The sequence below is a fragment of the Drosophila pseudoobscura genome, chromosome X, assembly GCF_009870125.1.
Source record: "Drosophila pseudoobscura strain MV-25-SWS-2005 chromosome X, UCI_Dpse_MV25, whole genome shotgun sequence".
Classification (NCBI taxonomy): domain Eukaryota; kingdom Metazoa; phylum Arthropoda; class Insecta; order Diptera; family Drosophilidae; genus Drosophila; species Drosophila pseudoobscura.
The window spans coordinates 45,902,343-45,917,045 of record NC_046683.1 but is presented as its reverse complement, the minus strand read 5'-3'; the positions used below and the strand labels follow the sequence as shown (position 1 = coordinate 45,917,045).

Below are 14,703 nucleotides of genomic sequence, written 5' to 3'. Positions count from 1 at the left end.
TTCAAAATCACAAAATTTATCTAATTGTTCTCGCAAGTGCATGTCCACACGCTGCACCGTCGAGGATTTAAAGAGTTTACCACCTTTCCTTTTCTTACTTTTCTTTCCTCTAAAATGAACCAAAGTATAGCTTTGTTTTTGGCATGCAAAAATTATAACAATTAAATCCACGCCATGCCGCACCATACAAAAAGTTCCCACCTAAAAAATCTTTGTAATTCTTATTCCTTTTATTCCGGTTCCGGTTTTCCGGCCACTAATTTTGGTCTAAGTTTTCTTATTTTTAATCTCTATCTTGTTTCATAATAAAGTTTTTAGATATATTTCAACTATGTGCATATGCATATGCATATACACATAGACATAGGTATATAGTTTCTATGTATGTTCAGTTTTCTGTGTTCGGACCCAATGTATCTCTAATTAATGGCAATAGCAACATGGGAGCGGTCGCATTCAGAGCATTTTTTCGAAGAAAGATTTAGGTATAGATACATTCAATCATGGGACTGATGTGTTTCTTCGTCGTGTGTCACATAAATAAACGAAAATAATTAATCGTGGATGTCGAAATAATTATCGACCTACCCTACCCTACCCAAAAAGCAGCTTAGCCAGAGAATTCCACGGATTCGGATAATTCGAAGCACTGTACTACAGATTGACATTTGATCTCTTCGTAATATACATAAATCTTAAGGTTTCGACCTTCGAAAAAACTTTGGTAAACCCCCCAATGCCGACCTCACTTACCATACAAGGCAATTTTGAATCAAAACTCTGGTGCAGGAAATGCTGGAATGGCTGGAAAATATGTAGCATTATCCGTTGGATCTGTTCTTCAGGAACACAATAGAAATACTAGGGAACAAAGAGTACTCGTTGGACATTCATATGTTGTGTTAATGAAACTTTATTTTATTTGCATCGATTATTTATTTACAGATACTGTCTAGCGTTTAAAATTATTTCGAATATATGGGTGCTGTGCTTCTTATAGCTAAAGAATTAATGTGAATTAACTGTGTATGTACGTGTGGCATGTGTAGGTAATACCGCTGCTGATCGATCGTTTATATATGTATTTATATGCATATATCACAGATACTCCATTTTGTCTACAATTTTACTTACATACCTACATTTCGTATAAGTTAGAACAAGATACTAGGGATACCTTTGCTAAAAGTTCCTAACTTCAAAAAAAAACAAAAAAAATGTATATATCCATTCTACAATTGTAATATACGACTAAGATATTATGAATTATAAATTACTAATCATGGTTGCACGCACGTTTACATATGTATTTGGCCGACTATTTCTTATATTTCAAAAGTCAAAATTCCGTTCAGAAAAAGCTTAATGGTATACTCGTAAATATCTGTATATATGTTTGATTGAACGATAGAGAAACTTATGTGTGTGCCGCACACCGCATGCCGCACTTCCGCATTATAGGACTTAGGCTCTAATACAACTTGAACGATTACAATAGGGGGCTTAGGCTTAGGCGGTAGCTGCCGTTTAATGTTATTAAGTATTGTGGATTAAGCACTTAAGGTAGGTAGGTAGGTAGGAGGAAGTTTGAAGTTTGTGTACAATACAAGTTAAGACAAAAAGTTCGAGTGATTTATAACACGGCGATGTAGTGTATGGATGTTTCTGAAACTTGTATTGAGATGTGATGCTGCTGAGGCCACAGCATACCACACCACACCGCACAGAAAAGATGAATGAGTTCTGTTCTCAAGGCAGAGTCTCATTGTGTTGCGGGGGGCTTTCGTGTGGTATGGTATGGTGTGGTGTGGTGTGCGTTTATTTCGAGTCATTAAACTCGGAACGGAGAGCCGAATGACTCAAACCCAACGGCATGACAAACACACTGCTGTGTCTCTGTCTCGAGCACACTCCAGAACCGGGCACGCCCGCCCGCCCGCCCCCTCCTTACGATGTGACTGGCAGGCAGGCAGGCAGGCAGGCGGCAGGCAGCGCGACGTGTGTGTGCGTCTCTCTCGCTTGTCTGAAAACTTCAGTCGGAGAGTGGAGAGTGTAAATATGCTAATTAAAGTTATAAAGTGAAATAATTTATGATATGGTAGGAAAAAAAAAGTTTTATTGCCATACTTAAGCTACATTTATTGCAAAATAATTAGTGTAGTAATCGCTATCGCTATCGCTATCGTTATTGTTGGCATCTCTGCGAACTCTTGCACTTGTCCGTGTTCGGGCCTGGCTGTTTTGTGTGTTGTGTGTTTGTTTGTGTTTGTTTTTGTTTGTGTATTTGAAATGTGTAAGTAGTAGTGTGGTATATGGTACTATTTGGTATCTGGTTCAAGGCCACTCGCCGCCATTGGCCGCCACTGGCCGCCACTCGCTGGTGCCACATTACGATCCGGCACGGCTCTCCGTGAGATAGGCGCCACTACTCATGTACGCACTATTCTCCGTAATAGTACTGTTGTTGTTGTTGTTGTTAATAATGCTGTTGTTGTTATTGTACAAAATGTTGACCATGGAAGCCACCGTCACCGGTGCCGGACCGGGAGCGGAATGCATCGAAGAACTGTTGCTGCTGCTGCTGATGCTGCTGATGTGGTGGTGGCCCCCCAGCTTCATAGTGGGCGGCGTCTGGGGCGGGGTATCCGGCTGGATCTCGGAAAACCCCACCCCCACTCTCGCCTGGTGGCTGTTGGGCCCCGATGGATACGGCTCGCGGTGCACCGTATGGATGGGGGTGGTATGTGGGATCTTGCCGGGCCCGATATGCATGCCCATGGCCTCGGTGTACGCCGTAGGTATCCGCGAATATGGCGATGCGCCGGCGTAGCTGCTCATCATACTCAGCGGCGAACCGAGCTCGACTTGAGGCCCCCCCATCGTCATGGTCATGCTGCTCGGCTGCATAACCAGGGACTGGGGGCCCACAGAGTGGAGCTGCTGGTGCTGCTGCAGATGCTGCAGATGCTGATGCTGGTGCTGGTGGTGCTGCTGCTGCTGCTGTTGCTCTGAGGCTGGCGCTTGGGGATAGAAATTCTGGCCGAGGTATGCCGTAGGCGGTGGCGTCTTGCAGGCGGCTGTGTCGGCCACACTCCAGATTTTCGGCTTGGTCGCCGGCACTGGTATGCCACAGTCTCTGCTTAGCGGGTTTTTTTGAGCCGCATATTCGCTGGTGTCATCCTGGCCGTAGCCAGAATGATAGTATGGTGCCGCCACCTGCTGCGGATGCTGCTCCAGATGCTCTAGATGCTCCAGATGCTGCTGGTGCTGCGAGTGCGCATACGAGTTGTAGGCCGCGTGCATCGGCGGGGCAGCGTAGGGTGCCAGGCTCCGCATGGCCACTAGATTCTGGGGCGGCGGCTCCCGCTCTCGCTCCATCTTCGGCTCGACATCCGGGTCCTTTTCCGCCTTTCCTAGTTCGGATTTGATAAGTTGATTGCTGGGATCTGACGATTAGAGTTTGGAATGTGCAACGGAGACACAAAATAAATTTAATTAATTTCAAGTCTAAAGCGGAAGCAGACAAGTTCTTAGAGGAGGACTGCAAAACTTGGCACTCGGGAGGTAAAACTTGGCTGGCAGCTGGCAACGGCAACGGCAACGGCAATGGCAAAAACCCTTGAAATTGTTTGTGGGCGTTGATGCGTGCAACCCTCGCGCGACGTCCCAGACTGCCAGCCAGCCAGCCAGCCAGCGGAGAAAGCTTTCAGCAACAAAATACTCGAGTTTCCGCCAACTACTCGAGCAGTGGAAGCGTGGTGTGGTCCCTCCTCTTCGAGCAGCAAGCAGTACCATGCCCTTGGACGGTGGGTAAGGTACGGGATGTGGATGTGGATGTGGACGTGGACGTGGATGGTCGAGAGAGACCCAAGCAAGTCGCCAACTCGAACAAGGCCACTTGCTCGGAGAGGGCTGCGGAGAGTACGGGCGCAAGGCCACTTTGCCAACAATGTGCTGTCAACTTCCGGGGAGGATGTCGCCTAAGCAGTCAGACAAATAAACGGACGGACGGACGACGACGATGGAGCAGAGCAGGGCAGAGCAGAGCAGAGCAGACGAATACTCGTACTCGTATTGCATAACATTCGTTTCGCCACATAAATTGTGCTTAAAAGCCCAGTGCCACAAATCTGCAGTGGGGGCGGAACGCCCCAAACGGTGGCCCAAACGACAGGCGTTCAAATCAATGGGGCGAGGGACGCTTAAAGAACAATTCAGGGAAGATCAGACTGAAGCACTGATTGAGGTCAGGGAAAAGGGAATACAGAACGGAGAACAAGGAGCAGGGAACACGGAACAGGGGCTGTTGACTGCACTTACCAAAAACTTCAGACGGCAGCTTCCCACCATCGCCTGCATCCTTGTTGTTGTCCTTTTCATCGTCCGACATCAGTCCATCGTCGTCATCTTCGGTCTTGTTTTTGGGCTCCCACGTCATTTTGTTCTCCTTTTTCAGGCGACGGCGCGCATTCGCAAACCACGTCGACACCTGGGTGAGCGTCATCTTTGTGATGATGGCCAGCATGATCTTCTCGCCCTTGGTCGGATAGGGGTTCTTCTTGTGCTCACTCAGCCACGCCTTCAGAGTCGCTGTTGACTCTCGCGTGGCGTTCTTGCGCCGTGCGGCGAGATCATAGTTCGGGCCGTATCTGTCGGGTGTTCAAATCAAATAGTACTGGTCAATAAACGATCCCGATCTCCATATCATAGCCACTAATGGGTTTGCTTAAGGCCTGGAAACCCCAACCCTAACCTCCCCACCCCCTCCCCCCACGAAAAAGAGTTACAATTGCAACGCCCTCTTCCGGTGAATCGGTGAGATAGGGTTATCAGCATTCAGGAAATACTTATGGTCCGCACCTTCCCCACTTGAGTGGCAGTTAAGCAAATGAAAGGAGTACTTTCAGAGCGAGAAAAGAAGATATGCCACTTCTTGCTAGACTTGTTGGGAAAATGATCACTCACTTATCAGAAAACAGGAGAAAGATTTCCCAAGAAACCATTTAAAATCCACTAAAATTTCTACTTATTTTCTTAAAAAAAAACACCCTAAGAATCTAATACTTGCACTTATATTTATAAGAGAAAGAGTTATTTAAGTTAAAATCAATGTTAATTCTATTTAATATAACTATTTATTTGTACTTAAAATTCGAATATTGCACCGTTTTTCACCCAGGAAACAAGCCCTGAGCCCCGAATAGTTTCACATAGATTTGAATATTTATGCCATTTTATATGCCCCGAGAGTACAAATTGTAAAAAGAAATAATTTTCACTTGCATTTAAACCATTAACATGGAAATATTTGATTCAAATATATTTCATAATTAAAATAAATATATTCCATTTTGAATTTAAATATTTTCGTATTTAGATTGAATATATTTCCCACAAATTTAATATTTTATATTAATTTCGCAGTGTTTTATATTTAGATTAAATATGGTCCCTATTAAAAAAGGTTTTGAAGTACACGTAGCCTTAAATCACAGTGAATTCCATTTAATTTCACTAAGTTCAAAAACAGAATATTTAATTTAAATACGTGCGTGTTTATTTTACTGTGCCATTTTTCTCTGAGAGAAGCAGCAAAGAAGAGATCTTTCCTAACCTACATCATAGCAGGGAAAGTATTCCTTCACTCATCAAAAAATCATTCAATGCAAAATAATTTTTGCCTTAAGAAAACATTTAAAATCCACTAAATTGCTATCTATTTTGTTTACGAGAAAACTCACCCATAGGCGGCCAGTGTTGGATCGTACGAATAGTACCCGGTAGTGGACTGTAGTCCTGCAGCAGAGGTCCAGGCATTCATTTCGGTACTGGCGTTGGCATCCTTAATGCCGTAGGGATTGCTCTGGAATGGGGAGATGGGGGAAATGCAATTAGACGGACTGAATCCCCTCAAGCGGCAGGCAGTCAAGCAGCGGCTGAGCTGACATCGAGCTTGTAAGCGCTGCCAGCGGATGGCCCACTGACTGGAGTGGCCTTATGAATTTGTCAATTCCAGGTAATCACAGCCGCAGTTACACACGCGCGGAGCAGCTAACGAGATACCTCGGATACCCCGACAGCTACATGACGATATCTGCTCAGCCGTCGACTTGCATTTGTGCGCGGACTTCCACCGACTGCACTAAGCCAATTAGTGGCTCTGTGGCTCTGTCATCCGTTAGTTCGTCTTACCAGAGGTGCGTAGAAGGCCGAGTTGTCGACGCCAATGCTGGGATACGGGTTCTGTTCGTTAGATGGATATGGCCCGCCATAGACTCCCACTCCCACTCCAGCGGAGGGCAATGCCATTCTGGAGTAGCCGCCAATCGCCAGTCGCGCTGGATCGTACTGGCAGGAGCAGACGGTCTGCCCGGAAACGGGATCCGTGATGATTGGTCGTCCGTTCTCGCAGCAGGACATTCCCTCGGATCGGCGGCCCTGAAGATCCGCAGCTGATACACTGCCACCAGCCACATCGCTGCCTGCCGCCGCATCTCCCACCGTCGGAGAAGTGGATATGACTTTCGGGCCCGCATTGTTCGACGACTGGGAGACTGCACCTGGACTTAGGGGGCCTGTGGTGAGGCCGGTTGTGGTCGAGCCCCCCGATGGACTCAGGGAAGCCTCATTGGTCCCGGACAGCGGCGATCCTCCGCCATGGCCGCTCTGGCTGTCGGTGTTAGCTGCCGTCAACTACAAAGGACAGAAGAGCAGAGAAAAAAACATACACTTCAGTAATACCGAAAGGGCTACGGCTGGAATATTTTTTGCGAGAAGGGGATCTTAAAAACAGGTGAAGTTTTGAGGTCGAAGACTAGGCCCGGATGAAAGGAGGAGGAAAGGGAGGAATGGAGACAACAGGAGAGGAGAGAAGAGGAGAGGCGGGAGGCAGAGAGGAGAGGACCAGAGGTAAGCGCAAAGGCATGTCCCTGGCGGAGCCAGGTCGAAATCAACAAAGCAGATTAAGATGATAACTCCAAATGTCAAAATATTTTATTGGCCTGGCGCATTTTGCGATCCGTTCCATCTATTTTCACTTCATTAATTTTCAATTTATCACAGTCAGATTTCAGATACTGCTGCTCTTCGGCCGAATGCTGAAGTTGAAGCTGAAGCTGAAGCTGGAGCTGCACATCGCACATCTTTGAAGAGGGTACACATCCCGAGTATATCAGTGGACCGATCGATCGCGAGAACGGGCACGGGCACGGGCACGGGTACGGGTATGGGTACGGACACGGCAGGCCTAAAGGGCAATCAAATGATGAGGGACGAGACGTACGAGTAGGTACGGTACGCAGGTATGCGCTCTCTCGGACGATAACCGCAACGAATCATTGTCGGGTCTGGAGGACTGGAGACATATCGTATGAGCCAACAACAAATACGAGCTCCTTTTGGCCCCGGCAATAGAAAGAACCCGAACTGAGCCCACTGAGGCGGACAGACGAAAGACCGATAACTTCCTTACTCCCCGTCCCCTTTCCCTTTCCCTCTCCCTTCCCCTCCTCCAGCCGTTGTCGATAAGTCAAATAGTCTATATAAAGTGGTTAGACATCGGTATCTATCTACCAAAACCTTGGCTTATTTTGGGAGTGGTACCCGTACCCGTACCCATACCCATACCGACCCATACCCATACCGTGATGATTGCCTGTCACGACCGTGACAAATTCCAATTTTCGCTTCACGCGCGCAACCCCAATAAAGGGCTTATGACAGTATCGGAATGGAATGATCATGTCACTGTCTCTGGAATGGGGATCGCGCCTGCTCTTCGGACTCGACTCTATTGTTCGCTAAGAGGACCCAAAGGGTCGTGCCACCGTTTTTCCCCATTGTTATGGCTCACTTGCCACCTACTTATGAGTATTTTGGGGGCTACTGGCACCAGACGGTGCTGCTACCAACAGAAGTAAATGTTCCTGTATGATTTAAATAATAATGGTAATTCAAACCTAAACGAGCTGACTTTCAACACCTCCTGCGGGCTATCTAATCGCAGGGCAATTTCGCGCAGAGACGCCCGACGGCCAGTTAGAGTCCACCACGTCGACCACAACAAAAATTATTGCATAACGAAGGTGTTTCATGAATGAAATCTAATGAATTCTGAATGAATGGATGGACACTGGCCAGCCCCAGCCCCAGCTCCAGCTCCAGCCCCAGCCCCGGGACGTCCAGGAGCAGGGAACAACTGTCGACAGGGGCATCGGTTAAGGAGAATGCCAAGCCAGCCAGCCAGCCAGCCAGCAAGAAGTGGCCGCGTAGTGACCCTTCCCTTGCCTTCCCATCCCTTGCACTGTCTCCTGTCTCCTGCTAATGTACAAAACGCTGGGCGCGCTCATTTCTTATTATTCTTTATTTTTTATGCGATTCGAACATCAATTTCAGTTTTTGTGGCCGCCCATAAAAAACACATATCGGCAACGTCGACGACAACCTCCAAACGCGGCCGTGGACGGGGACGTGGACGGGGACGTGGAGGGGGAGAACCGACTAAGGACGGTCCGAGTCTCAGACAGCCACCGGACCTGAAGCCCCAGCTCCAGCTCCAACTCCAGCTCCAGCGCTTATTATCGGCACGCAAGTCAGTTTATTTTTAATGGTTACCACTCACCCACTCTGGACTGCATTTCGGACTGGCTGCAGGATGGCTGCAGGAAGTGCAGTGATGGGCGCTGTGTCCTCTCCCTGGAGTTTATCGGAAGGTGATAGGATAGGATAGGATAGGACGGGATAGAGTAGGATAGAATACGCAGCCCCCAAAGTTGAAGTTTCTATTTTGCGGAAGTGTCGAAACATGTTGGCAACTCCTAAAAGTTGACTTAAAGTTTCGCTTCTTTTATGACTTCTTCGTGTTTTGCGGAAAGGACAGGACAGGACAGGACGGTGTCAAGGTACTTAAAGTTGACAAAAGTCTTAGTTCCCTCATCTCGAAATGAATTGGACATTTATGTGCACACTTTAAGGCCATAAAACGATTGTTATTTATTCGTTAAGGATGAACGAATATAGTAGGTGCTAATATCAAGAATGTTTCAAATGCTTAATGCAGGGGACTACTCTGCTATACGATACATCTCGCCAGAGGTAAGAGGTGGTCCGCTGATAAGATTTCTTCAATAATACTTGGTCGAATTTTGGCACAAGTCAAACATAAAATAAAATATGCTGGCTGCCGCTGCCGGGGCAAGCGAAAGTGGAAAATAAAACCTCAATAGGCATCGGGTCTGGGTCTGGGTGAGGGTCTGGGTCTGGTTCTGGGTCTCTGGTTCCAGCGAACCGGCATGGACATCTGCATCTGCATCTGCGTTTGCAGGTCTCTGGAATCTGGAATCTGAAATCTGCCTTTGAAGTGCACATCCAAAACGGAGCTCCGCTGATGATGCTGGTGCACAGATGTGCGCCGGGGCCACGGCAAGGCACGGCACGGAACGGCCACCCGCACCCACTCTGGCCAAGATGTTGGGAAAACTGGTGCCGTCACTTTACGGTTATTAATTTTATGATTTATGCTAAAGCTCACGAAACCGCCTCCCGGCCAGGTCCAGCACCGGGTCCAGCACCAGGTCCAGCACCAGGTCCAGGTCCAGGTCCAACCTGCCAATGCTCATTTCATTTCGTGAACGTTTCGTAGGAGTACTCGTACTCGTATTCGCATGTGCAAAACAAAGGAGATCGCTTGTAGAGTGGAGCTGGAGTTGGAGTGGAGTACCATCGTTATGGTGGATGTAGATGTGTGTTCATAATGCTTGTTGTGGTTATTGGGGCTGGCTGCCGTTTCGCTCTTGTTGCTGCTACCGCTGGGGATGCGTTTATGGATTTTTGTTTTTGCACTCCTAACAACTGGGGAAACAAAAGAGATTGCCTGCACTGCCACTGCCGCTGCCGCTGCCGCTGTCAGGAGGGGGAGGAGCAGATGGGGGCGCTTCAACCGCCGGTACAACGTCATCGCCAATGCCAAACAATAAACGAAAAATATAAGGATCTGGGAAGGAAGCAGCAGTCGGGAGTCCCTCTACACACACAAACATGTGTTCGTTGGCCCCAGCCAGAGCCACAGGCACAGCCATAGCCATAGCCATAGCCACAGCCGAGTCTCGAGGCTGCCTCTTGGATTTGGCATATTCTCACATTCATCCACAGGATTGCGGCACTGCCAAGGCCCAAACGATGGCCATACCATATCCATACCCATGTATCGTACATTTGCACGCATAGAGATGGAGATGGAGAGGTAGAGGGAGAGGCAGAGGCAGAGGCGGAGGCAGAGGGAGATACAGGAGGTCCGTTGTGCGTTTGTGCTAATGCGAATAAGTCGCTTTGTTTTTTGCTGGGTTCCTTCCTCTTATTGAATTGACTTCGGGCTCCAGTAGTTGTTACTGCCCGTCCCCATCCTCCCGAGTCGGGGGAACAACTCTTTCTCGGCAACAGCAACGGCAACAGCAAACGGCAACGACAACGGCAGTGGGTCTCAATGTTTGCATTAAAAATTCATAAATCAATTATGGAATGCACACGGCGAAATATTAGTTTTTTCTCGCATCATTTCGAATGATGATGGTCCCTGGTCCCTGGTCCCTGGTCCAGCTAAAGAGAGGCCTACGCATATAGCAACCGGATTCAGGACTCTCGAGTCGACTCGACATTGTCCGACCGAGCGTCGCGACGGCTCTTCTCTTCGCTTTTTGCAGCCGTAGAATTTTAGTTATTTTGCCATGAAATGCGTGAACAGCTCGCATGGGAAGTTGGGAATTCTGAGTGCTCCTCATACGCGCGTCGCAGTCTGCCACTGAACGAACACTGAAAACTGTCAACTGACTGCCACAGAGAGGCACAGTGGAAGTGGCAGTACCAGTACCAGTGGCAGTGGCAGCCGTTGATTAAATTCATATATTGCATGCGTCAACGTTTTTGCCTCATATTTGGAATGCCGTCTTGGCGTTGAAATTAAAATTAAATTAATGAATTCGAGTTCTTATTTTTAAGGCACTCTCTGCTGCCGACCCGCGAACTGCATAAATCTTACGAGGCTTACGAGTGCGAGTACGAGTATTTGTACATTTGATACAAAATCACTGGGTAACTCGTATTGTGTGATAGTCTTCTAAAACATGGAGTTCATTCCAAAGATCCTTGTTCTTAATTGGGCTTAGCGGGGCTAGTGCTCGGAGGCAAAACAAAGACCCAAAGAAGCCCAATCGTAGGGGCTTTTAATCGATCGGAGAGCACTTTACACACATCTGCATCCATAATTAAAGTCGATAATCTCTGAGCGTCGTTCATTATTTTAATTATTGTAATTTACCAAGTTTTGCATATTATAATAAATGGCCCACCCCACCCAGTCCAGTTCCAGTTTCATTATCATAATGCCTTTAATATGTATATTGGTCGTCTGGAAGCACACACACACACACACACAAAGACCCAGGGACGGACACGGACACGGACGGCCTAAGGATAAACGTAATATAACCTCATAAGTCTAACATTGACGCACTAGACCCCACTTTTGTCGTTGCACAAGCCATGGCACTACAGCCACTGAAAGGGTTTTGCATGAGTACTCGTATGTCCACCCTGCAAAACCTCAGCCAACTAATTTGAATTACTGGGCTCTCGGAATACGTACGTACATCCCCCCAACTGCAGCTCCAGCTCCAGCTTCGTACGCGGGTAATTATGACCAGACCCAGACCCAGCCCCAGACCCCGGACGATGCACCGCAATGCCCAAGGGAGCCGAAGGGAGCCCAAGGAAGGCCAGAAGACTGCTGCAGTCAAGGCGACGGGCGGTGACGGTGACGGTGACGGCTGTCCCAAATTGTGAAACATTTCTTTGCGGCGGCCATTATGGATCCGAGAGAGAGTCCAACCGGTGCCAAAGTGCTTGAATATTCATGTACCCCCAACCCTGCGCCAGCTGCCACTTGCCACTTGCCACCAGCTTAAAATGTTAATGAATGTCTTAGCCAGAGATACCGATACCGATACCGACAGCGACACCGAGCCACCCCACCTACAATTATAATTATTAAAGATTTTCCACACAATCTAGCCAATCTTAAAGTAGAAACAACATTTACCGATGGAAGACGCCACATGTCCATGTCTCATAAAATTCATAAAATACAATTCAGCAAGCACCCCTCTAAAGATTATTTATTGAATGGAATGTACATGTGCTCCATTAAATTATTAGAGACACCAATCAAAACCAAGGGGAAGACTGTGACAAAAATATACATAGGCATGACATATGTATTTTCTGAATACTCTTCGTTTAAGATACTCGTAAAAGTTATAAAATACAACTCAATTGATTTTATTAGATAATACTCCTCCACCCTCCATCCTCCCCATCCCATTTATGTATTTCGAAAATCAAAGAATCAATCGGATCGCGTCGAAGAGTGAGTGTGAGTGCGAGTACGAGTGTGTCTCTAATTTGATAATCTCTTTGACACGGTGCTTGGTTCCACTAACCTGATTTGCCGTCGGGTAACCGCCGTATCCAAACTGCGCATATGCAGCCATTGTCGTCGGTGGCGTCTTCCTCCGAGTCGATGATGTGAAGGAGGACGTGGCGGCACAGCGGCAACACGCGAGCGAGCTTCCCTCGCTGTGGGGCGCCGACCCGGGTCGCGGCAAGGATGCGGATGCTGATTCTGATTCCGATTCCGATGCTGCTTCTGATTCTGATTCTGCTGCTGCCGGGATGCTGGCGATACACTTGACAAGGGGTTGGGTTCTTCGGGCTCTCGGCACCGTCACCGACAGCGACACCGACACCGACACTGCCAAGGATGATGATGGCGATGGGGTGGCAGATTCTCGGATGGTGGATGTGGATGTGGATGCCGTGCGTGCTCGACTGTGGGCCGCGGCTAAGCACTTTGGGCGCTTTTGTTGTTTGTTGGTTTGTTGGATGTTGCGCTCTATTGTTGTTGTTGCTGTTGCTGTTGCTGTTTCTGTTGCTGTTGCTGTGTTGGCCTTGTTGAAAATTGATAAAACAAATTGTCGATGTCGAGCAGTTCTGCTAATGTCGCCGGAGCCGGAAAATGTTTTGTTTGTTTTGTGTGACTTTGCTCTTTATTCGTTTACTTTGCTTTTTATTGACTCTGACGCTGGATGGCTCCGACTGTGGCTCATTCGCGGCTCTCTCTCTCTCTCCCTCTCTCTCTGTGTCGGTGTCTGTTAGCCGGCCAGGCGGCAAATCCTCGTATATTCGCTTCAAGTGTTTGCCACAAACAGATTTTCTGACTTATCGCCTCTGAAGTACACATGTACCGTCGTCGTGTGGAGGATAGGATGGTGTGGTACTTCAAAAGACTGCCTGTCGGCAGATCCCACAGCCTCGTTCCCAGTCGAATGCACTTCCTTGCCCGCAAGTAGAGGTAGGTTCTGTGTTCTGTGTTCTGTCTTCTGTGTTCTTCTGTGCCTGCCAGCCAGGCACTGTGTTTTTATTTTTATTTTTTCTTTTTTGTTTTTTTTTTTTATTAATATTTTAATGCACTTTGAAGCTACAGTTCGTTTCCAGCTATTGCACGCACTTTATCAAGCATGTCCGACACGATAGCTCTACGGAAAACGAGTTTCACAACCTGTCAGTGGCCTCTCTCGAGGAGGACGACGACGCCTGACGCCTGACAGCGGCAACTCGTTTCGCTTTTCAGTTTTCAGTGTGTTTTCTGTGTGTTTCGGGTTTTCGGTTTTCGGAGCGATGCGCACTTATTCACGTTCGAACACGAACTGTTCGCTGGCACTGGCAGCCGGCCGCGCGAACGAGACCAACCGGTGCGGGAGCGGGATGGCATCTGTGCCAGCCAGAGCACGAGAGCAGGCGAACGACAAGGGTTCGCCCGATTGGCCGGACTTCCAATAAGACAGGGAGAACGCCACATCTGCCGTCTCCGTCGGGCGGCCTGCTGTGGGCGCGTGCGAGCGAGAGCGAGCCTGAACGACCTTCTCTTCGGTGGTGGGCACGCCCACCTCCCCAAACTGGAAGTGTTTCGTCGTGCTCCGAGCAGCGTCCCCTCTCGCGCCACTGGAAGCGATTTCATGGCGGACCACGATCGAAGGCTTCCTTCCCAATCGGACACTGCTTCTGCTTCGTGGCCAGAGGCCCACATATGGCTGCTGAAGCCTTTTCTGATATATTCCGATATTGAGGCGAAAATACCCGCAGTACAATAATTGGAAAAACAACTATCGAAAATACATACACATGTACATATGTAACTGGAGAGACTTTTTGAATCTGGTTGAATCGTTGAATCTACAAATCCAGAGCAAAGCAGCAAGCAAGGCAGCAAGCACAGAAACTTGATCTAATTATAAATAGAATTTTGATGTATGTTTGCATTGACACATATATTTCAAATATATTTACTTGTATATCTGTATATGTATATCTGAGAGATAGAAAATCATCTTTTGAATCCCGCAATAATACAGATTTCGGGTAGCCATGTGCTATAGGTACTCATAATGGTATCAGTGTCAAATCAAACACCGAACTAAAATCCACAATATAGTAGATTGCTATCCTACCATCACTATTTGAAGTATTTGAGTTTCCTAATTGGCACTGGCTAATACTCATACCCGTACCCGTACCCGTACTCGTCCCCGTGCCCGTACTCGTAGTAAGTACCCTCGTTGTAATAAGAAACCGAAATGAAAAAAACAAACAAAC

At 47.7% G+C, this 14,703-nt stretch overlaps 1 protein-coding gene across 1 annotated transcript; it reads right to left on the bottom strand.

Annotated features, from left to right (window-relative positions):
• Nucleotides 1-897: 897 nt before the first annotated feature.
• On the bottom strand, nt 898-13,795 carry caup (caupolican). Its single transcript, XM_001353376.4, has 5 exons — nt 12,492-13,795; nt 6,193-6,693; nt 5,742-5,863; nt 4,321-4,649; nt 898-3,446 (listed from the first exon to the last, which is right to left on the bottom strand). Exons 1-5 carry the CDS (start codon nt 12,540-12,542, stop codon nt 2,389-2,391), a joined length of 2,061 nt encoding a protein of 686 aa, XP_001353412.3. The 5' UTR covers nt 12,543-13,795; the 3' UTR covers nt 898-2,388.
• Between the last annotated feature and the right edge of the window lie 908 nt (nt 13,796-14,703).

Coding starts and splice junctions, on each gene's coding strand:
- caup (XM_001353376.4), bottom strand. CDS start 12,542: ATGGCTGCATATGCGCAGTTTGGATACGGCGGTTACCCGACGGCAAAT. Junction 6,694..12,491: donor GTTACCCGACGGCAAATCAG/GTTAGTGGAACC, acceptor TGTCCTTTGTAG/TTGACGGCAGCTAACACCGA. Junction 3,447..4,320: donor GCTGCCGTCTGAAGTTTTTG/GTAAGTGCAGTC, acceptor TCTAATCGTCAG/ATCCCAGCAATCAACTTATC.